Source organism: Ixodes scapularis, unplaced genomic scaffold (assembly GCF_016920785.2).
Source record: "Ixodes scapularis isolate PalLabHiFi unplaced genomic scaffold, ASM1692078v2 PGA_scaffold5__190_contigs__length_132052651, whole genome shotgun sequence".
Taxonomy (NCBI): domain Eukaryota; kingdom Metazoa; phylum Arthropoda; class Arachnida; order Ixodida; family Ixodidae; genus Ixodes; species Ixodes scapularis.
The window spans coordinates 47,645,484-47,669,733 of NW_024609880.1; the positions used below are offsets into that span (position 1 = coordinate 47,645,484).

At 44.8% G+C, this 24,250-nt stretch overlaps 1 protein-coding gene across 1 annotated transcript; it reads right to left on the minus strand.

Moving 5' to 3' along the window:
* Positions 1-1,106: 1,106 nt before the first annotated feature.
* Positions 1,107-24,228, minus strand: LOC8040951 (general transcription and DNA repair factor IIH helicase subunit XPB). Its single transcript, XM_002399814.5, has 21 exons — positions 23,966-24,228; positions 23,733-23,810; positions 23,517-23,641; positions 22,006-22,086; positions 21,748-21,903; positions 21,118-21,192; positions 20,915-21,031; positions 13,355-13,542; positions 13,084-13,155; positions 12,864-12,970; positions 11,455-11,558; positions 11,300-11,372; positions 8,477-8,596; positions 7,408-7,610; positions 6,903-6,968; positions 6,654-6,790; positions 5,475-5,689; positions 3,327-3,475; positions 2,614-2,742; positions 1,263-1,402; positions 1,107-1,187 (listed from the first exon to the last, which is right to left on the minus strand). The coding sequence occupies exons 1-20, from the start codon at positions 23,988-23,990 to the stop codon at positions 1,274-1,276; spliced, it is 2,349 nt and encodes a 782-aa protein (XP_002399857.3). The 5' UTR covers positions 23,991-24,228; the 3' UTR covers positions 1,107-1,187; positions 1,263-1,273.
* Positions 24,229-24,250: the final 22 nt, after the last annotated feature.

Consider the following 24,250-nt stretch of genomic DNA (forward strand, 5'->3'; position numbering starts at 1 on the left):
TGCGCATACAACAGTGCACTAAGATTTTGGGCCAGGTACACATGGCATCCCTTCTGATAGCAAACTAGCGATGCTGTTGTGCCGGTATTCGAAGCAGAGAGCAAGATAGCTTTTTCTTGCGCCACAGACTAACTAGGGATTTTTAAGGTCTTATCAAGCAGACACCACGCCGGCCATGTATCTGTCGAGGGTATACGGTTTGTTTGCAAAGAAAATAGGTGGTTTCAGTTTCTGGCGTCTGCTGCGAGCCTTTTACACTCGATCGCACGATCAATGTCTGCAGCTACACCAAGACAAAGCGCCTGGTGCAACCACCACTCAGCTTCGTAGAATAAAGTTCTTGGGGACGCATTTTGCATACTTCTGCAGTTCTCTCTGCCATTAATAACGTCAACTTCATGCCGATTTTTTTTTCTTTTTTCTGTAACGCATTTTGTAAGCTTGGCACTCATTTTAGCAGCTTTGGGCCTTGCATTACATGGTCAGATTTGTGACACCTCGAATCACAACTACGGAAGGTGCAGATATCTCTTAGGATTCATTTAGGGGACAAGTGGGTGATTTTACAGTTGGTCCAGAACCAAATCATAGTGCACGACACCTCTATGTAGATGTGTACCTTTTCACCTTGGACATGCCCACTTCGAATAGCAGCAATCCACAAATCTTTTTTTTTAAAATTAGAAGTTTTTTTTTTTTTTTTTTTTTTTTTTTTCAAGGAACAATTTATGACAACACTGAGCAGTTCAAAGGTGAGCGGCAGCTGAAGCATTTGGTGTATAAGCCCCACACAAATGCCAGTTGTACCGATCTTCAAATCAAAGAATCTCATCTATTATTATGTTTAGTCTTCCTCATGAGCCGCTTTATTGCAGGGATCAGAAAAAAATAGGTATTCATTTTAAAGAGTATTAGCTAAGAATATATCCGTTTGCTCTCAGATATATTTTCAGTCTTTCCACAGAGCACGCGTAACTAGTTTTACTGAAGAGAGCGTGATATTAACTGGCCTCGCCTCTGTTGCATCATTATATGGTCATCCTTGCACCGGCAGTGTAGCTCGAGAACGAAACACAATTTCCATAAAGCACTTCACACAAACACGGTTTATGCACATATAGTTTTTTTAATTCAAATATGCAAATTACAAGTTCTGCCTTCTTTCCTCACGATATGCTTTATATACACTGAAAGAGAGAGTAAAAACGGTGAGACAGGCGTCGAGCGAGCTACGTTCGACAGAAGAGCTGTCGTCGTCGTACCTGTTGCTTCCCTAGGTCTTGCGAAACCGTTTGAAGAGCGGATGCCTGAGTCCCAGATCTTTCTTCCCCATCCTGTATTCTAGGTAGACTGCACTGTCCGCTCCCGACATGGAGCTCATGTTCCCAGCTCTCCGTGACATCTGCCAAGGGAGCAGTCGATTTCATTTAGACGTCTTGCTAAGCACACCATGCCCACGCTCGGTTCAACAAAGCATATTAGACACCCTTGTATGTGTTGCCAAAGCGATGGATTACCATTACTGCTGCTCAAAGACTATGTATTTGCTGGGCTCACTCGACACCAAAAGTAATTCAACTGCTTGAAAATGTAAAGCAGTAGATGTCATCTAGACGTTTAGCTAGCTGCACTGTGCTTGTGCTGCAGTTCTACAGAATGTGTCGGGCAGTCTCGCAGCAATGAATTACCATTACAATTGCCGCTGCTGAAAAAGTATAGGGTGGATCTACCTGACGACGAAAGTAATTAAGCAACTGCTTAAAAGATAACTTTTACAATTATCATAGTTGCCTAGGTAAGGCAATAAGTGCAGCTTGTTGCCTTATTTTTAGTCCATAAGGGCAACATGCAGCTACTACTACAAGTAGAGGTTTCTGTTGCTTAATTTTTGCTGCTTGTAGCTGTGTTATTTTTTTTATTTTTTTTTTTTGTATAGAAGCAGCTCATTTAATGGTAACTCTCTATAAGGGTAAGCTATAACAGATATGGGGAACTCTCTTTTAAGGGATGCAGGGAACAAACTGAACCAACCCCCTTGGTCAGCTTTAAATAGGCTTCTGAGGAAAACACCGTATAAAAGAAATCAATTCAGACGGTCCATTCAGGTTCCCCTCAAAGAGGTTCTCGATATAGTAACGAAAGGTGGCACTTGAAAAGAACAAAATTGTTTAGCACCAAGTAAGGTGGAAAGAGCACTACATACCCGGTGCCCAAAGTCGCTGCACCAAATATAAAGGGTGTTTCTTTCAGCTTAAGAGATAAGTTTAAAAAAAGCTACGAAAGCTACATAATGCAGTTTGTGCAGGCAAGTTGTAAAGCCAGGGGGACATAATACAGGGGGCTGATCATCGCGATAAGTAGAATTAAGTAAATTTGTTAATTAGCCTTTAATTAGTAAAAACAGACAAATGGTTCCAACTGGAAACCTGCAGAGCGTCAATGTAAACCAGTACATCAGTAATTTTTAGAAATACTTTGAGCTTGTGGGAAGCACAGTAGTGTGCTAAATTTACCACTCGGATAACAGGCTAGGGTGAGAAAACACTGATAATAAGGGTGGAAAGTGTTATAGCAAGAGCACAAATGAAACAATCAAAAGAGCCAGGGCATCACCTGGAAACGTTGCCCCGCTGTACTGGTCTCCCCTGCCACCCTCTCTTCCTCTGCATCGGCGTCGTTTGCAGCCAGTACCTGCTGCAACAGGTTGGTCTGCTCTTCCTTCGTTCGGTACGCAAGGTCCTCCTGCATTTCAGACACGGTCGAAACTTACGATCCCCAGCTCTTGCCCTAACAGCTGGTCCCCATACCTTCCTAAGCAATGTCACTCATTGTACTGAAAGACAACCACAAATAATACAATCTAAGATCTGGATGGCAACACAGCCCATCCAGAACTGCCATACAAACCTACTTTGAATATAGTTGCCTAAACGACAGCAAACCACGTACAATGGTGCTAGCTCCCTCACAATTCGGATGCATACCCTAGCCACCACGGTTTGACACTTCTAACACAGCCACATATAAAGCAACTGGGGAAAAGCCTAAAGTATGTCTGTGATTTTTATTTCCTTCGTTTCTGAACTCCCCATTCTGATGTGCAATTCTTACGCTCTGATACTCTGTGATGTGAGCAGGTGCCCAATACATATAAGCAGGCAGATAGAAAAAAGCCTGCTTAGTCATTTCTTGATGGAAACCAGAGCTTCTTCCTCCCCCCTTACCAATGCTTTGTTTCATACAGTGAACTTCTGAAATCTTGAAGCTACACGGCAACCGTTACGCCTTTCTTGTGGAGCCAAGTATAAATAGAAGCTATTACTCGCCTCGTCCATGCCCTCCATCTTGGTGATGACCTTGTAGCTGTAGCCCTGGTTGACAAGGAAGCGCTGCCTCTTGCGCGAGTAGTGCATTTCCATTGTGTCCTCAGACACGAGCGAGTAGAAGAAGGCATTGTACTCCTCTGCTATGGCACCTGCAGGGTCACAATTGAGGTCGCACCGTTAACTGCCAGCAAAACCTTGGTGCAAATCGTACCCCTCCATTTCCTACAGAGTACATCTTGAGCAAGTTTAGAATTATCCTACTTTTTTTTTACATGAGAGGAGTCATGTACGAATAGTAGCTTGCGAGTTTGGAGCGAATAGTGGTTTTGGCCAAATATTTTTTAATGGAATATTGAATAGTTTCTTCAAGCCTTTCACTATCGTGCGCCATTTTTTAAACTAAAATTCAGCTGAACTCGTGTGTTCCCAACCTTCCACTTGTCCACTTCTAAGCTGAGCTAATTTTAATATATTTATGAACAGTGCCATATAAACAAGAAGATTGTTGCAGCTATCCTAATCGAAAGGATATATAAATCTGCTTGCTATATGCAAATATTCTTTCTCAGATTTCAAACTTGACAAAAAACACCACCACCAAAACAGGCACGAACAATGAGCGCAGATGGTATAACCGCGGTGGGTTAGCCCCGTTGAGTGTGCTTCTCACTGAGCACCTGTGCACTGCAGGAAAGCAATACCTGGAGAGCACGCGAGCTCCGCGGGTATCGCTTCTCGGCAGTACATAGGTGCTCGGTAAGAAGCACACTCAACGGGGCCAACTCGTCGTGATCGACACCACTTCAAAAAGTATGTATATCGCAGTTTATCTCAAAGTGAATATTGAAATCACATGATTCGAAACTATTGAAAATTCGAATATTCCTACAACACTACATGACTCTATGTAATTAATTTGTATCACAAAAACAAAGTACAGCTGCAACGGAAAAAGCTTAGCACAACTCACCAATGACCGGAGCGGCAAAATTGCGACACACGACGCTACTGTTCCCGAACGCGCCGATAGCGAGAGTGCCCTCGCACGCTATATGTTGCAAAGCGGAGGTGGCTGGCAGAAAGCAGCGCATCTTAAAGCCTGCATTTCAAAAGCAATCTCGTCCCTCACTTTTCGACCGAGCAATGCGACGTGTTCACGCACATAAGCCTGTTTATTTTTTGCACGGGCATTGTGAGCGGCGGTTTTTCTTTATAAATTTTTTCCCCCTAAACTGTCTATAGACCCCTTTCGAAAGACTACCTTTAGTTGGCAAGCTGTGGACTCCCTGCACAATGACAAACTAAAACCGCAATGTCACGCACACTTATGCGTTTGGTCGGATTAGAAGGCAAAAACACACCCACAGAAAAGTTGATGAGCGCAGTGACGTACTTTAGTCGCCATTTGATTGGCTTCTCGGCTCCGTACCACCCGCATAGTCGCCATTTGATTGGCTTCTCGGCTCCGTACCACCCGCAACGCCCGGATAAAAAATAATAATAAAAAAAAATAATAATAAATGGGCTCACGTGTGCACAACCACATTGGTGCATCGCTCGGCCGAAAAGTGAGGGATAAGATAGCTTTCGAAATGCACGCTCTAGGATGGGCTGCTTTCTGCCCGCTTTGAAACATGGAATGTGCGTGGCACTCCCGCTATCGGCACGTTCAAGAACAGTAGCGCCGAGTGTCCCGATTTTGCTGTCCCCGCCCTCGGTCTATTGTGCTAATCTTTTACCATTGCAACTGGCCAGGAGACATAACTTAACTCCCTTGACAAGGAACAAAAGATTTACGTATGTGCAAGAAAACAAACACAATTAGATAAAAAAGAAGCCTACTTCTCCATTAGCAAATATAGAATTTTCCTCTCAGCTTCAGCAGTTTGAGAAACCCACAATATTTCAAACCATGGCTTCGGTACTAACATTTCTGTAGCTCGTGCAAGACTTTCTAAAACCAACCGCCTGTCACGAAGTTCTCCAGACAATTTTATCGAGCCACCTTTCTTACCCCACCACGTTTTTTTCCTTGATCCAAGTCTAGTGGGCTGTCAGCTCCTCACAAAGTTTTTGTTATATTACATGTGATGCCAACGTACGACAGTTAGAAAGTGACAAAGGGAAGTGTAAAGAAGGAAGACTCGCTTTTCTTGGCCCTGAGGATGCGCCCGAGACGCTGTGCCTCCTGCCTCCGAGAGCCTCCATGGGCAGAGACCTGGATGAGCACGTTGGCCTCCGGCAAGTCGAAAGATGTGTCGGCCACTTTGGACACGAAGATGGTGTTTACTTTGGGGTTGTATTTGAAGTTCTGGAGAATCTGCATCCGCTCCTGCTGTGAGGTGGGGCCGTAGATGTACGGCCTGGGGGACGCAAACAGACGGGTGTGGGACGTTAGTCGGGAAACAATCCAGGGATGTCATCTCCACAGTTGAGCAATCTCACCAAGCGTTTCAAGCATGCGTGGAGGTAGGAATAAGAGGAGGTGACAAACCGGCTCAAACCAGCCAAATGAGAAAATCCGAAGCGAAGCCGGAAGTAGAGGTCACGGTCGGTGGAAACACTCCCAAGTGTGCCCAAGTCCGACCAATAGCGTCTTTTGATTTTGGTTATCGTTAAGGGCGCGTCCCTCCAAACCGGAAGTCTCCCCCGGCTTCACCTCTGGTGGCGTCATGTCGCCTCCAGAAGCTGCCTACCTCGGTGCAAGCTTGCATGATACCGCCATAGCTGTAGTTCACAGGAGGCAGGTGACAATACACGAAACAGCTTGTGCTCTGCTTGCACACACCCGCAGCGGGGTTGTTACGCGTGTGGAAAGACTAAAGTTTTAACAGTGCATGGTGGTGCCACAACAAAAGCAGCTGGCAAGGTAAGTCTATTGGCTTCCAGTGAAAAGTTGGTGAAATGTTTGAATTATCAACCGATGATGTTAGTTGAACCCTGTAAAATTAGTAAGGCTGTGCGGGTGAAGCACTGATGACTCCAGGCTTGCATTCGGTAAGATAGGACAAAGGTGTGTGAGTGCTTATGTCTTCCAGTGGCATAGCCAGGAATTTTCTTTTGGGAAGGGAGATATAAGCCTTCCCATCTTGCTCTACCCTTGATGCCCCCTGATATGCAAGCACTTGATATGTTGGAGGTGCATTATCTCCCCAACTAGACTACTTAATTCATTATATGATCACAGCAGACTAACTTTCTTAGACAAGCTATTACATAACAGAAGGGAAACTCATAGACAAACAGAAAACCAATCTTGCAGGCGAGTACCACAAACTGCCTCCCATTGACGGAAGGACAATAAATGTAAAAAGCAGAGTTCATCACCTGTTCATCTTGATGGCATAATGCTTGAGAGCAAAGACATTGTCGGAGAAAACTATTATCTTGTCGTTCCTCCTCTCATGGAACTTGACCAGGAACTGGCAAGCCCTGAATTTGTTTGGGTTCATTACAAAAAGGAGCTGGAACAGAAAAATATAATTGCAGTCAGGCATGAGGCATTTCAGAATGTAGAACCAAACAGTTTGGCCATGAAGTACTTATTTGAACCAAATCTCGAAAGAAACCTCTCACCAATTTCTTGCAGCTCCTGGCTGATAAATATTCCCTGTAGAACTCTGGAGTCATGGGGCACCATACCTGGAATCATTGACACAAGAAATCATGTCATGGTCTGGGTGAGGACACATTTCCAGAAACTTCTTCAAATACGCTGGCTAGGACAGAGCATCATTTACAAGCTATTTTTGCCGTTACTAGCATTCAGCTCATGTTGAACTCTTATATTAGCTTGGGCAAATCAAATGAGCCTGACAAGCGTTATTCAAGAAATAGTGTGCATATGTGCAAATTCACTCAATGTGCAAGTCCTTGTGCCTTACTACTCACTGGCCTTCTGTGGCTGGCAACCACTAGTACCGCCAAGGCTGGCAGATTCTGTTAAGCGTGTGCTCACCACTCTGCTGCTGTGTTAGTACGCAATAAAACACACTAGACAGACAAGACACCCAATTTTACAGTGCAAACAAAATCTAACGCTTTCATTCTAGATTGCCATTGTTATCCAACCAAGCCTCACCTCGGCACACTGGACCTTGGCAATGTAGCCGTGGTTCTGGAGCTCGAGCCAGTTGGCCTCGTAGAGCTTGGGCCCAATGAGGAAGTTGAGGTCCTGAATCTTGTCGTCCTCTCGCACCAGGGTAGCGGTGAGGCCCAGCTTGCAGTGGGCCTGCACTATGGTCAGCACCCGCCGAAACATCTTGGCCGGTATGGTGTGCACCTCTGCAGAAAGAGAGGGGCCTTGCATCAGAAAGATGTACAAGGTAACTGCGGGAGGGGAAACCAAGATGGACTACAGTGTGGGGTCACACAAGATCTGCCAAATCAGATACAGGAAGCACTCGAGATGCAAGAGGGACAGGCAAAGAAGTTACTATTATTGAATGAAGACTAGTACACAGATGCATCCCAGTGCTGAGATAGTTCTAAGATGGTGCCCCATTGGTATAGTCAGCACTGAGTTTGTGCTGCAGTGTTTGTGTGAATGGGGAAATGCCGGGTCTCAAGCAGCGGGGTGCCGATACGGTGTGGAAACAGTTTTCTAGGGACGATGCTACAAGTTGTGGCGACATATTTGCATCGAACCCCGCAAAGACTCACCTCGCGAGTGATATAAAACGCCATCTTTACAAAGTTTAGAGAATATAAAACTACAAAACCACGCTGTTTGGTAACTTGGGTGTGTTTTCTATCAGTTTTCATCAACATTTCTAACTGCACACCTTGTGCAAGGGCAAAAAGAAGGCACTCTGCCGCAGACAAACTGCTTGGATCATACAGGTGACGAGCCAAATAATCTGAGCAATCCTCAGTACAGTTCCAATTCAGTGACTGCATTTCACAATGCTTCCGAGGACGACATGCCAGCCCAGGGCAGGAAACTGTTCGCGTGGGTGCATGATGCTGCTGCAGAACCATCAGATTTGTGACTTCATAGAAACCAGACACCTGGCATTCTGTTGTTTGCAAAGGTCATGGCTTGATATAGTTTATTCTCGCACACACATTGTTTTTACTGTTGACAGTAGAGTCTACTCTACAAACTCTACTGTGGGTAGCATCATCTGCTACCGCAACACAGCACTCACCGTCGAGGAGCATGAGGCCCCACTCCTGCTCCTTGAGCCAGGACATGACCTGCTCTGCCTCCCAGGAACGCCTTTGGGTGTGGGTGATCATCGAGTAGGTGGTGATGCAGATCCCACAGCCTGCAGCAATAAAACACACTACCTGTATGACCGGATCATGTGGAACGAGGGCAACGAGATGGGAAAGGCAGCCCCCTTCTAGTAATTCGGAGGGGTGGCATCAGCACACTATGGCTCACAATGAAAAGACAAAATTTAGATATTGCTTAGCCATTTGGCTAGTAAAATTACTTCCTATACAGTGCAGCCTCTCAGAGCCTTTGTAAGTTAGACGACTACACTAAAAAGCGAAAGATGTTGCGTTTACTCAATTTATTCAAGTTCCCTTAAAAGCCCTAGTTGAGGGCATTACACAAGGGGAGTACATGACACGATAGCATAAAACAGTAACAACGTCATACGCGAATACAGTCGAATCTCGTTAATTCGAACTCGAGGGGGGACCGAATATTTGTTTGAATAAAGCAAAGTTTGAATTACCGGGAGTTTCTTCCCATAGAGATGCATAGGATGGGACCTGTATGTTAGTTTGAATTATCCGAAAGTTTGAATTAAGAGAGTTTCAATCAACGAGATTGAACTGAACATAGGGTGCTGCAAAACAAAGTGGCCATCGCCCCGAGCAAAAGGCAACGGCAATACACTAATTAGTCTGGGTACATGGGGAGCATAATAAGGGGATGAAAACATTACGATACATGGCAACCAGTAACGATACATGCCAACTAAAGCCCCCAATTTGGGCTGTGCCAATGTAGTACATATGCTGTAACCTGCAAGTGGGCTAGGTAGCGAGGTTTCGTTGTACTACATTCTTGTTCTAATGGGTAGAATTCAGATGACTTCAGATCACGCAGCATCACTATTCAGCGATCCTAACTTTGTGGACTCGGTGTGCAATAGGAAGCCTGCTGCCGTTCTTGCCGTGTGTTGTTTTCGTAATTCTGTGTTGGTATGAATATTGCCAGCTTGATTAAACAAGCGTTGCATGGATGACTCTCCAAGAACTTCATACACTTCCTGACAATCTCGGGCATGTGTACATAGCAAAATTTCGACGGTGCCTTCTTGGTTCAATGGCATATCCGTTCGTTATTTAATGTAAGAGGCTAGCCAAGATAATAGTTCACGAGCTGCCCCGTCGACAAATGGTGGCTTTGCACATCCGTCGATACCGCTAGACGGATTTTCCGGAGCCATATGACGCAACAACCTGTCTATATTTTTACCCTTGAGGCCTTCAACTCGCCACGTATGATGTTTGGGGAAAAACCACATCCTTATTTATGCGAGTTATCCCCATTCATTTGCGTGATTTCAAACTGACGATGGTGCAGCCAAACATAAACAATCCCTGCCACAAATCACAGCTTGGACGACACTGATAGCGGTTGAAGGCAATTTCTTTTCCCCTCAACGCAGCGCTTCAGGACGAATGAATACCCCCTAGAGCATTTCTCTTTCATGGTTGAAGCAGCAATGTTGAAAGTATAATGCTGTTGAAGCTGTGACAAAGCTCTATCTGAAGAAAATACAGTGCAATCCACATATAACGATAACAAGAAAACATGAAATTTCAATTGTTATAACCGATTATCGTTGTATCTGGACTAGAATATGATCACTTCTAGACTAGAAACTCTAGAAACTGATCGTTATAAGCATTACATTGTTATATGTGGTATCGTTATAAGTGGATCACACTGTATAGCTCAGAAGACTTGAGCCTTCATTAGGAAAAAAAATATGCAAATGAAAGTGTTATAAAAAAAAAAATATGAGAAAAATAACTGACATTGCAACTTGAGCATATATACACCATTCTCAACTCCGGCAGACCTTGCAAAGACCCAGGAGAAGTTTGGAAGCTGTCAGGGTCACTAAATGCCCACATTCATTGCCAAAATTTGGATCACAAAACCCAACCTTTCGCAAGTACGGTGGTTGACAGCATAATGCGAACAACGGAGCTAATAATTTTTTACCACATACCGTATTTACTCGCATAATGAAAGCACCCTCCATAACGGGCATCAATATTTTGACCTTTTTTTTTTTTTTGCATAATGAACACTTTCAATTTTCAGCTCAGCGAGTCTTGAAGCCAATTTTCTTTTGCCGCCAAACGGCCAGGCCAGGCCAAGCCAAGCCAAGTTGCTCTCGTAATGGCTGCAATTGCGTGGTTGCAGAAGTGATCAACCGTAAAACCGAGCGGCGCGCACGCCTAGCGAAGTTGGGGTCGAGGAATCGCCCAGCCCCGGACATGCTTCGGCCATCGGATGCATTGATGTCAACGAACACGTCATCATCTGTGATCCGCTTTTGAACATTGACATTGTGGAAGGGATTAGAGGCCTAAGAACAGTCGCGTCGCTCTCCATGCTGAGCGAGCTTCTTAGGGCACTTTTTCTTCAGCAAACGGCACGCCAAAAGTGCCCTAAAAAGGTTTGCAATTTACAGAGCATGCTTACTGTGACGTGAGCCCGACCAGCGATGGGTACCCCTCTGTCAGTGTAGACGTGCCATAGTATTCTGCCATGTCATTTTGGCACCTAAAATGACATTTGCAAGAAGTGTGTAAATGCAAAAATTTTACCTCGCGTAATAAACTAATGAACGCGTAATGGTCCCATCCTATGCACCTAAATATGTGCCAATTTTTCGGAAAAGAAAGTGTGTTCATTATGCGAGTAAATATGGTACTGACTTCATCCTAAACAGCAGAAATCCGTTGCAGAAGGAAAAAAGCAGAACTGTTCATACCCATGGGCTTGTCTTTGGCTTCCGATGTAAATCTACAGATAACGCTGTCATCCGCAGTGGACCACATTTTGAACTGCAAAAAGAAGGGATGTAACTTCTTTCACTGCACACTACCCCAAAATGACGCTCAAACATTAATGTCAAAAGTGGCTCACCTGAGCTTTCCACTGTTCGACGGATACTCCGGAGTTGCAGAGCACAAGACAGCGCTTGCGTACGGTGCAGCAGGCCGTGACTCCCACGAGAGATTTCCCAGCTCCTGCGTTGTAGCGGCGCACAGTTGTCACGTGATTCCATGAAGGTATGAACAGAGAGGAAGAACACCCACGGTGTAGCCAACATGCCTGTTTTAAATTCTACATAATTTTGGAGATGCCGGAAAACACAACTCCTTTGATAAACAGTAGCACTATATTTTGTTTGTCCCTAAGCTGAAGGTGCGGTGGAAAGCCACATGCTCGTTGGATTGGTAATGCATCTATCTTTCGACCTGTGATCATGCTCCCGCTTGTACCCACGTTCAGAGAGCAGGGTCAGGTGATGCAAGGGTGGTGGTCTATTGGTCCAGTAAGCATGTAGCTCCCGCCGCACAGTTGGCTTAGGGGTCAACAAAGCATAAAAAAATCCCGAGATGCCACACCCCCGAAAGGTAACCCACCCCTGTTTTTGGATTGATTTGCTATTTCGTTTTAAACATTGAAAGATAGTCCACTCCTAGTAAACTTAGTGTTCGGATCAATGATGACCTTGGCATAAATGAATCTATAGTTTGTTGCAACCTAAGAACGAAGGGCGAGGGTAAAACAGGCCGGGGAGGAGGAGCAGACGGAACGCTGGAGAAGAGAGGGGGAAACCTCCTTCCCTCTTTAGCGTTCCGTCTGCTTCCTCCTCCCTGGCCAGTCTTACCCTCGCCCTTCGTTCTTAGGTTGCAACGGACTATAGTTAGCCATGGCAGGATATAAGCAAACATTGCTGACTGGAAAGTACAGTCATCTTTGCTTCATTTTTCATTTCCCCTCGCCGTGATAACAAGTACAGACGGATAATAAAATAGCATTTTTTAAACTTTTTTTGATTGCACACCAAAAGTTAGCCCACTCCTTGTTTTCACCCAATTTTCAATCGATTTTAGGTAGGCGACCTCTCGGGATTTTATGATATGCGCAGCGGAAATTTGTCTGCTTCTTTTGCAGGGGTTGTGATGATGTCAGAACGCCAAGCTCTAATTGGCTCTGATTGAAGGATAGTGGGTAGATTCCAAGGCAGCTAGCATTGAGGTCACCATCTTTCCAATCAGAGCCAATCAGAACTCGGTTTTTTGAGGTCATTCCAACCCTTCCAAAAGAAGCAGACGAACTTGTGCTCTGCATAGCTCTGTCTGCTGGTCTGAACACACAAAAAGATGGGAAGGAGATGAAGAGGAGGAGGCAGGTAAAGAAGGGAAGGGCACCATTAGCTCTGTGCAAGGTGAAGGAAAGAACAAGGAATTCCAAAGCCTTTTTGCAGAGAGCTTCCACTGGCTTTTCAATACAGAAATGAATATGCAGCAGTGAGTAACACTCACCGCACGGAAGGACAATGACGCCAGACCGGCCTCTCCCATTGCCAAACATCTTCCTCAGACTCTTCTCTTGGTACGGCCTCAGTATTGCCGAGGGTTTCAGGTCCACGCTGCAAACCAGGAGGCAGACATCGGCATTACAGTGAAAATGCCCACAAAAGCAAGACGTCCAATGTGTCTTTCGGCCCAGACAAAGCTGCATCCCGAAAATGGTTGCACTCACTGTATGTCAGGGTTGACAGTGTCATTCTTGAAGTCATACTCTGCTAACAAAGGGTACTCCAACTCGATACACCTGCAAGAGATGTCACGAGAAGTTAATTCAGTCTCTTTTTGGTGATCCAAATTTTTCGCCTGAAGCTTTCTTGTCAGTTATAATGGCTCTACAACATTGTCACGGAATAGTATTAAAAATAAAGTGGCTTTAAACAAAACTCGTCATTTAGAAGGCAGTGTGAGGAACCACGATGCCTGCTCCTACATAATGCCATTACCTTTTTTGCAGCACTTCGATGTGGTCCTGATTCACTTCGAAAGAAACCGTCTGCGTGTCCTCTATGTCGTCTTCATCCTTTTCCATCTTTTCGTAGTACGCAGTGATGTCATCTGGAACTGGGACTGCCTTCTGTCCATTGGCATCTGCTTCATTCTTGTCCGTCGCCCCTTGTAGGGTCTTAGCATTCTAAAAAGAAAAAGAAAAAGAAAAAAAGAATTAAGGGGGATATGGCCTGGGAGGGTCAATTTGGAACCTTTCACTCAATTTGATTAAAATCTTGACGGTTATTTAAGCACTACAAGGAAGGATGACCTGCAAAGTTCCAGCATTATTGGTCAACTCTACAATATTTTACGCTTGATACATTTTAGAAAAAAGGAACTTCATTAAAAAATGTATTAGAGAAAAAAGAATAAATGATGGCAAAATTCTTGCTTCAATGTGAAGAACAATACCATTTCATTTAGCGCTCTTTGGGCGGCTCCATTTTGTTAGATCGCAGCACTCTCTTTACACAACTGAGAAGTTCAGCAGGTTCGGCTAGGTAAAACGAGAGAGAGGGCACGCGCCCGACTCTGCTAGCAGACAACAAACCTGGAGGTTGCCGTTCTCCATCTTTGGGCTGTACCGGCGACTGTACCGAACATCGAACTCTCGCTCGTGGCTACCGTTGTCAAGTGTTTCACATTCTTAGAATGTTCATGGCTACTCTAAAATCAGCCTTTGGCGCTCTGTTGTTTTATTTCAGTACATGATCAACTAGCGTATCTTTGTTCCGTTACTTCAATAGCAGTGGAGTCAGCCGGCACCTCGAACACTGCGTCTATTGTGCCAGCAGAGCATGTTTTTATTCATTATTCCAGACTTTCAATCATTGTCGCTAAAGGCCTATACCAGTACGAACTTCGTATAGTAAAAAAGCTACAGCAACCGGATTAACTTTTTGCCGGAGCGACCGGCCACTCTGACACAGTTTTTCCATTTTTTCTTATTCGCACGCGGGTAAGATTGCATTTAGACTCGGCAAGTCTTTTTCATCGAGCATAGCATTACACAATAGTTTGCATATCAAAATCCGTGCATCTGCGCTTGAAATTTTCAGAATGACGAGATTTTAAACCGAGTTTGAACGCCTACCGGATGCTAAGTACAGCCCACTTGGTGGAGCAGATGACGCCCTGGGTGAGAGGGGGAGGGCATTTTTTCTCTCTCCACTCTTCCTAGTGGATCAGTCTATACCCAAAGTACATTCTAAGGTAAAAATTTGCTGCAAAATATTCAAGTATAAAAAAAAAAAAAAAAAAAAAAAATTTTTTTTGTGTTTCTAGATCTTTTTTTTTTTTTATATGAAGGAGCAGAACTTTTGTACTTTAACTTGTTCCTTAGAAAATTTCAGTCCCAGAGCACCTTGAATGAAGTCCTTCTGTATTCAGAATGTCAAATGATACTTTTCCTCATACAGGAATTTCTGCCAAAAAGTGAAACTGAGAAAAATGTGTTTAATGTTTCAACTTGTGTTTTTTTTTTTTTTTTATGGTTTTAGAAACGAAGAATTTTTCCAAGTTATAGGTAGCACCTTCAACTTAAAGTGGGCTTTGTTTCTTGACAGCAGCTTGCAGCTTGCTTCTTAGAACCAACCTGGAGCATAGGTGGTACCTTCGACCCCCAGGCTCTGTTGCTCCCTGGCGATAGCCTACAGCTTCAGTCTTCTGTGTGCAAGCTTCGATGTGTCCTGTGCCCTTGACTCTGACCTTTGCAATCTTCCCAAAAGTTGCCTTCTAGGCATGCTTCTCCTGGTGGCTTCCTGGGGTGATGCCCATCTGCTGGAGCACCTTTTCGAAACCTCTTGGGCCAAGGTTGAATTCCAGCACAGCTAGTGCGACAGCTGTCTCAACAGTTTGCAGGGAGGCAAATTCTGTTTTTGGGCACCGCTGCCAAATAAGGGCATTATAAGACTCATTCGCAATTTGCGCCATCAAACGGGAGCATCGGATGAGCAGGTCCTGTCACGACAGCTGGTTGTAGACAGGAACAAGCTCCTTGAAACCTCTTTAGAGAATGCTGGTCTGTGTGGTCGAGGTGTTGAAGGCCTCCCTTCTGCTTCAAAAACCTTGCGGCTGTTATAATGACACCACAAATCCTCGCCGTTTGGACAGCCCATGTGACGGAGCTCCTTGTCTATGGAATATGTGTGAAGGCTGGCAAAGATGGCTCGCTGCATCTGTACAACATCAGGCGCATTATCTTTCAAGGCACATGCGTAATAGTTTGTTAGCTTCTTCATGACTACGCTGATTAGCTGACCTTTGCCTCCCAGTCCTTTTTCTGCCTTCTTGAGTTTCTCCAGCCCTGCATACATCCTCTTGGCTATGTGACTGATGCAATCTGCCTTGTGGATGTCCTTCTTGTACAGGTCGAGGCTGGACACATGTGTGAAGGCCTTGCTGTTGCCATTACACAGAACAGTGACATACTGCATGTTGTGCAGCTCAACAGACCAGCTGAAGATGGCTGCAGCCGCCTGTACCTCCATTGCATTGGACAATCTCTGGTAGTTCTGGCAAGTTGCGTCGTGGGTTTCTGCCCACTCCTCGAAGTGTTTGTCGTCTTCCTTGGGGCCCAACTCGCACCCGTGGCAATACTTGCTTTAAACCGAAAAATTGAGCACCAAGCCGGTCGCCAGTTCAACTGTAACGCCGACTTCAAACTGCGATGTATGACCATGTTTATGCCATGTGCCATTGCAGCTGATTCAGACACCTAGCAGATTGCTGCCAGTGCTTGGGCCCTCTGTCAGTTGCGCGTTCCTGAGAGCTTGCGCAGCGTTCTATATTACCTCGCTCGCCGTCTGCATTGTGGCATCGTGTACTTTCACAGCTATTTTCTGGTACCACTTGACGCACATCGAGGGGCCCCCGAAAATAGAAAATATTTGAGGTTTGTGAAGTTGATACCACAGTCTCTTCCAACAACGTCGAGGCGCACTGCGAGGAGGCGCACTGTGAGTTCATTCAGTCGAGACTTGCCGACTGGTGGTGAGTGCGGTATCGCGACAATGTCTATACAAGTAGAGCAGCCAACAACAAACTTGAGGTTGACGCCAATTCCTTTTTCTTGCAAACTCAGTAATTCTCCGTGGCACTTGGAGCACACTAAAGCCGCAACAAGTGTTTGCACAATTGACACAGTGAGGAGCCGGTAACCACCCAGGGGCTCAACTGGAGCGTCTGTTGGCGCTGCGTTGTCCGTAGTCCCTGTGTTGAAATCAAGCAGGCCGAGCTTCCTTTTTAACGCAGTCAGCACATTCGATTCGGAGGAGATATGAAGATGCCCAGCATTCGAACATGAAGCAGCAGGCTCCGACGTCCGCCAAGAAGTTGATCTAGAATGTGATATTGACAGTGGCGGCGACAGATCCCTGTCTCTCACAAGGCGTCCTGTTGTCCGACCTCTTAGTTTTCGGCATCGCAAACACTGGCCAAAGCTACAGTGAGTGCTAACTTTAATAGCAGGCATCCCTCGGCTGAAAAACTACCGGGAACAAAGAGGCAAAACGAACCTAAAAAGCAGCGAATAGCGAAGCGATCAGAAGTTAAAGTATCTGTTGAAAGTGCACACAAGACAAACAAGTGACATCACCAAGCGCAACCAATCGTGAGTCCCCTTTCGGGTCTCAATCAATAATATCGCTCGTATCATATTTACCACACTCTTCCTGCTTTTACGCACGGGATCTCCTGGGCTGTGGACAGCCTCGATTGTACCAAGCTTCTCTCGTTGGAAACTAGAAGAAACGGCGCTTCTATCAAGGGGAAGATATCCCGGTTGCGTCAAACGAACGCGGAGTAGGCCTAGATTGAAAATGTCAAACTTTGCTGCCCGCTCGCTCAATGGGTCATTGCACGCGGTTGTCGGCTTGCCGAAAATAGTTTTGCAAGATAAATACTGCATAATTATAAATGAAACTTTCTGAAACTATGCTTCAGAATACAGTGAACCTAAATATACTATTAAAAAAAAAATTGGGATATTGGCAGGGAATTTATGTTCGCCAAGGTTTTTATTCGTACATGACATATGAGAGCTCAACTACCCAGAACACAGTTTGTGGCACAAATTTTGCTTTCTTTCCGCCCGCGAATCCCCAATCAAGAACTGGCCAGTTTGAGTCGTGCTCACTCTCTTCTCCGTGGTCACGTGCCATTTCCTATGGTTTAGACACAACAACCAAATATAATCAAAGTCGTGGGTCATCAAAAGCACACATTAAATATCTAAAAAAAAAAAAATGATACCCATTTTTTGTGGCTTCTAAAAAGCCGCAAATATGTTGATTGAAGAAAAAAGTTGCACAGACATGTGACTTCTGCTACCTCTCTCCTCCTTTATATTTGTTTTTCCTCCCCAGTCTTTATCTGGTTTCTAGCAGTTGAAATTTTTTTTTTACTTTATTAAAAATTAATGTGACGCTGTAGCAAAATATTGATTGTGTAGTCTTTTGACACACTGGAGTCAATCATTTGTGTATAATGTTGAATCTATGTGGCTGTGTGTGTTTAATTTCCAATGACGAACTGTGTACCACTATTTGGGCTATGTGCTGTTTGTGCACACAACAAAATAATAATAATTATTATTATTATTATAATGAATTGCCTGGCAAAAAATAAAACAAATTTTTTGGTGGTGTCAGTGTCCTTTTAAGAGAGCATATTTAAAGGAGTTGTGCAACGCTTTTAACGTTGAAAGAATTGGCATCTTCTACTTTTGACATTGTTCACCTTGTCACAAAGAACAGAAAACACACCTCCTTCCTTCGAAATGTTGCAATTCCGCCGCGTAATCGCAAGGCAAAAATTAGAATACTCCCCGACCTGCAGCCGCGAGCGGCGGCCATGAGAAACATGCGGCATGACGTCAACGGAGGTCTTGTAAAAAAGCAGCAAGTTGTGCGAATACCTGCTCGATAAAATGTAATTTTTTTTATAAATCTTGTCGTTCTAACATAATTATAAATGCGTGAAAAACCTGGTATCATCGACAAATCTTTTATTAAAAGAAGTTTTAGTAGCGCCATCTATCCTAGGTCCACAAAACCGTCAGCTCTATCTGCTACCGCGAACAGCCTCCAAAAGCCGGAGGGGGGGGGGAGATAGAGCGGGCGGGTATGGCCGGACCCGGATGAGACTTTCCTCCTTTCATCATAGTGTTTGCGCTTCACCCGCCAGCACGTGGTCGCGAGTGAATGAGTTCTCGCTGCTCACTGATGGCTCTAGAGAGAGAGCTTCACCAAAACCCCGCGCCACCCCATTGACGTCACAGCGCACATGACTCGGAAGATGGTGAAGGAGTTGAGAGGTACCGAAAACCTCAATCTTTGTCCATTTTTAAAATAAAAACTAGGACATGCAGGCAAAAGCTGTTTTTTGTTCTTTACCTTAGAAAGGTTGAGACACTAAACCCCAAATTATTTAAGAAAAGCACTGAAACTGTTGCACAGCTCCTTTAATTAATATGTCCACTTCAGACCATGAAATGTCTAAAGCATGGCAAGAGTTTCAGAATAATTAGCTGGAAACAATGGGGGCCTTCTGGCAGTACTGAACTGTAGCATTCAGATGGAGATGTACTCTGTCTAGACCAACTTGTGTTTGTTGTGAGGTGCAGACACTGGTGAAGATGACACCGACCTAGTGAATAGTAACCCGCTGTCGCCAAGAAGGCAATATCAACAGAGCCTGAGGGATAGGAACACTGTTTCCTTTACCATAAATAATTTTCTAAAAATTTGTAGGTCTACATACAGCAGTTATGGAAGCAGTATTTGACCTTTCGTAGCAGGTTCTGTAGCGGGCAAAATATTGGTTTGGAGCATCCACTGACGCTGTTCGAGCGGATGACGTCTGTTAGCACATCACTAAAAAAGAAAGTTATTGCATCACTAAATAGGTTTGCCTCTGATAACGTTTGAGTATGCTACTGATCACCTTTTGTAATAATGATAGGGTGCAAAAGGAACATAGAGGCCTTCATTTTAGAAAGAAGGCTCTGGCGAAGGTGGGTTTCATTTACAATGGGTAATAAAAAAAAATGTATGGAAAATGAATCATAGCACGACACTTCAGTTGGGATAAAGCTGTCAGATAAATTAGACTGTAAACATAATTTCAGTAAAATGCCATTAAAAAAACCAGGATATCAGCTAACTTGTCCATCAATAAAAATACTTCTTCCAAGTTTTATGAAGCTACTAAACTCCAGATCTAATATTATAAACTGTAAAAACAACCACTCACAAATATTATGAAAACCTAAACTTGTGCTTTAAAGGTGACACTGCCCTTTTGCGGCGTTGGAACCGGAATGAAGACAAAGATTGTTGCTCTTTCAATCAACCACCTGCAGGGGAACTACCTTGACGACCCTATTTTTTTTAAATATAGACCCACTTTTTTTTTTCTCTGTGCAGCTTTTTAAAATTACAGATCATGCTACAATCAAGATCAAAGAAGGTGGACCTGCAGAAATAAGAGTCGTGGCACAGGCTAGCTGGTGAACGTTCATACCTGAAAAACTCCGAGACAAGGCAAAAGGAAGGAACAAACACAATGAAGTCTCAAATTGAGACTCTGTTGTGTTTGTCCCTCCCTTTTCCCTTGTCTCAAGGTTTTTCAAGTATATGAAGGTAGACCTGTAGTAGTACTGAACATGATCTCCGACCCTATCACACTAACCCAGGCGCTCACCCATCTTAGCCGCTGCTCCTAACACTTGGTGCAAAGCGATGAAGTTCGACGCACACATGCCGGTGAGAGACAACACAGGGGCACAGGGCGGACACGATAATCAAGTGATCTCATCAGGAGAACAAGGTCCCGATTTTGCCTTATTGCAGTAGCCACCATCCTACTATTCTGCAATGTTTTTCCGCGACTTTTAGCTCCCAACATCGTCTGAAAATTGAGACGATGTCGGCGATCGACTTGCCAGCACATCAACCGGCCAGCGCGGTCAACGAGCAGTCTCTTTACTTCGTTTCATCTTAATTTTAAAGCGCAGACAACACTATGAGCTGATGGGACCAACCAAACAGCACCAAAATGTGACATCATGGAATTTGTCCCTCTTCTTGTACGTGCTCGTTCATCGACTAAACCAATCAAGTGCACCAATGTCCAGTGACTTGCAAATTTACTGTGCGTGTTTGTGGTTGTATGTATTCGAGTTGGACTAAGATGAAACAAACTGTATGAAGAGAAGAGACGCTGCGAAATACATATTTATACCATTTTCCTTTCCTCCTCCTACTCTGAATCAGGGTTGACCAACAAAAACAAAAAGCTGGTATTCTTTGCTTCGCCTTTTAAGCTTATTTTGGCGCAGGTGTGCCATGATTTTTAGCAAAAAATGACACTTTGGCGCAAGATATAGCAGACTTTCGTTCATGGTGCAATTGGCACAGCACTTCCATCACTGATACAGGGATGAATCGTTCTGTTCATTCTGAAGCTCTCTGTGGAATACAATAGATGATCTCATTGTTCTCACAGATACTCACCAGGATGGCATTTGGTACATCCTGAGAGACGACACCCACTTCCAGCTCGTTGTCAACGTCCCGTCTCAGTCGACACGACTGAATGACAGGGTCCTTGAGGAGCTTCTGAAGAACCTCCTGCAGAACACAATGAAGAATGATCACCCCATCAGAGTCATTTCACCAAGTGTTAAATATAATCTAAAGCTCTCGCGACATCTCACCGGAAACGGACTCTCTACGAAGTACCGGTTGTGCTTCAGCACCAACTTCACCTTTCCATAGCTGACGGTGCATAACTGAAACAAGAAGCACAATGAAGCTGATAACGGGCACAATTTCAGACTGCACAAAAAGGTGCAGGATCTCACACACTACTTGTGTGCAGTACATAGGAGACATTACTGTTTTACTCAGCTGTTATCCACACATTCCATGTGTGGATAACAGCTGACCAACAAACAAACCCGAGTTTCTGCAGAAAGATAATCTTCTTTGTGCCCTTCTCTTTTAGACTGGGAGGGGTGTTGGGGAAAGAAGATACAGGAAAGGAGGAAGCGATCGAACTGTGTCGGCCTTTAAGTGTGCTATAAACTTGAAAACTGGTCATACTTTAAAGGGGCACCATGCAGGTTTCCAATCTCTTATTTTTCATGCATTAATTATAAAATACATGAGTCACCCTAACCCTGAAAAGGTTAGCTCAATATGAAAACTAGAAAATGCAACACACAGGAATAAAGATTTCAGAAAATTGATTATTTTTCATTTTACTACAGAATTTCATTTTAGTTATCCAGAGCACCTGTAATGAAGCAGAGGTATGAGTCAGTGTGGTGCACACTGCATCCCACCTTAATAAATTCTATGATGCCATCTGGAATGCTGGTCTTGCTGAGTCTCCTCAAGTATTCAATGATGTCCTGTGTCTGCAGCCCCACTGACACAGCCGCATACAAGGAGTATGAAGTCAGCTTGTACTCGTGGATATGGTGGGGCCTGCATACAGGCTGCGGAGACACAAAGGTCGGCCTGGTGTAAACACCCTTCCCACACAAACAGAATGTTGCCTATCCCATAAACAAAATTTCCATGCAACTGGTATAGCTTACCTCCGATATTGCTATCAAAAAGTCGTGTGCATGCTTGTACACCGGCGAGAAGGCCTCCAGAAAGACATGTCCGTCTGCAGCCTGCGTGAATGATGGCCATATCTCGACTTCAGAGATGCGTGCAATCAAACATGCAGCTACGTGCTGTGGCTTCCTTTAGCTCAGGAAAAAATTACTCTTCCATCACTATGGTATAAACCACTAGACGAGTGTCTACTCGATATAAGACAAATCTGACATAACTTGGGAGCGACTGCTTGCTAGAGTCAAAGCCATGAGTGCTTCGTATGCCCTAGCTAATTCTGAAGCTCATGCAGAGAGCAAGTCGTCTGCTTCTTGCGCAAGAGTTGCAAAGACGTCAGAATGATGCCGAGCTCCGATTGGCTTTGACTGAAAGGATAGTGGGTCGACTTCAATGCTAAATGCCTACCCACTATTTTAGAACGCAACTCTTAGGCGCCTGTTTCCGGCTTAAGCGGCGTCGGCGTAACCGCGCAGTGCATTATGGGAAACGTCCCACAATGCAACGTGCGTGAGTGAGACCCACGCGTTGCATTATGGGACATCTCGGTGCAACCGCGCGGTGCATTATGGGACGTTTTGGCGTAACCGTGTGGTGCATTATGGGAACCGTCCCATAATGCAACGCGCAGGTCTCACTTGTGACCCGCATGTTGTATTATGGGAAACGTCCTATAATGCAACGCGGCGCAGGTCACGAGTGAGACTTGCACGTTGAATTATGGGACTTTCCCCATAATGACGTCACGAGTGTCCTGCGCATTGCATTATGGGAAACTTCCCACGATCCAGCACACGAGTATCACTCATGACCCGGGCACCCTCCCCTCCTTCTCCTCAAAAGCTGCGCTCTAATTCGGCATTACAGGGAGTTGTAAACGTCCTTCATTTTTTTTTGCAATCAGCCAATAAGAGCTCGGCGTTCTCAAATCAATACAACCCCTGTGCAAGAAGTGGATGAACTTGTGCTCCACATAAAAAAGGAACAAATTGAGGGAGTTAGCAGAGTTGTTTACACACTGTGTTGACTCCAGTGATGGGACGATCATGGGGATGGCAATACATCAAAAGCTCACCAACACTTTTTCTCCATGTTTACTTCTTTTTTATGTAGCAAATCTTAATGTAATCCCGGTAATGTACAAGAAGGGACTAGATAAGGATGCACTGAACTCTATTTGCTCTTTCCACATTGTTTTCAATCAGAGGGGAAGACAACATAATCCTGAAGTCAAAAATGCAAAATTATGTGTTTGGGCACTCAAGAAGCGTTTGTTGTGTTGCGTAGCCGGTTCAGGTGTTTTCTTTCCAACACCCATAAAAACGGAAAAAGAGGGTCACACCTTATTTTTTTTTTCTCTTCTAAAGAATGAATAACGGTATTGTATGCACCAGAGATTTCTAAAGCTACGGAATATCCGATTAGGGTACTCGGGTCAGTAGTATTACAATTAAACTTTGCTATCTTGCGTCATGTCGCACGCACTTACCACCCAGAGCGGCCGCGACGAGTGATCCGGTCTGAGTTGCATTTGTGAGCGATAGTCCTTTGCCCCAAATTCGTCCTCCACCGACGCCTCGCTGAGTTTCTGACTGGCCGCCGCCGGCACTCCATCTGAAGACCAGTCGCAAACAATCAGGATTCAGGACACTAAGCGGCCGCCGTCGACCGTGAAAGGCGCATGGCCGGACGGTATGAGCCGTACCTCCGTTCCCGTCGTCTTCGCCGTACAGATCTTCAGTGGCTTCTTCGATATCCGCCTTTTTCCTCCACTTTTTCGTGCCTACAAAGTAACATGAAAAGTTTTAACTCATACACTCAAGCAATGAAACGTGGTAGCACCGCAAAAGCGGCATTGCTTTCCTTCTCATGGAAACGCAAAGAAAGGTATGACAAGAGGTCCCCAAAGCTCGTTACAGCATCTGAAACAGCACTTACCACGGCTACCCTTGGTCTTCCCCATAGTCGTAGAGCGCAGAAAAATATTACCGTTAATTAAGCATCGCCGTAAAACTGTTGCGCGGACGCTGGGACCAACTCACGCGTGTCAAACTGCGCGTAGAGCTAAGGCGTAGCCGTTCCTTCCCTGACCAACCGGTGACTGATGCCCACCATGCCCACTGCGCCGATTTCACCGATGACGAAAAAGCCCGGCTTGGCTTGACTTCGCTACTCGTAGACTTTACCGACTTGACTGACTTGACCACTCAGATGCGTTCGCGA

Bases quoted from the DNA above. Each gene is read 5' to 3' on its own strand.
- LOC8040951 (XM_002399814.5), bottom strand. From the start codon at position 23,990: ATGGGGAAGACCAAGGGTAGCCGTG. The intron at 21,904-22,005 runs GTAAGCTATACC...GTGTCTCCGCAG, and splicing joins TTTTGATAGCAATATCGGAG to CCTGTATGCAGGCCCCACCA. The intron at 6,791-6,902 runs GTGAGAGGTTTC...TTTCTGTTCCAG, and splicing joins CCAGGAGCTGCAAGAAATTG to CTCCTTTTTGTAATGAACCC.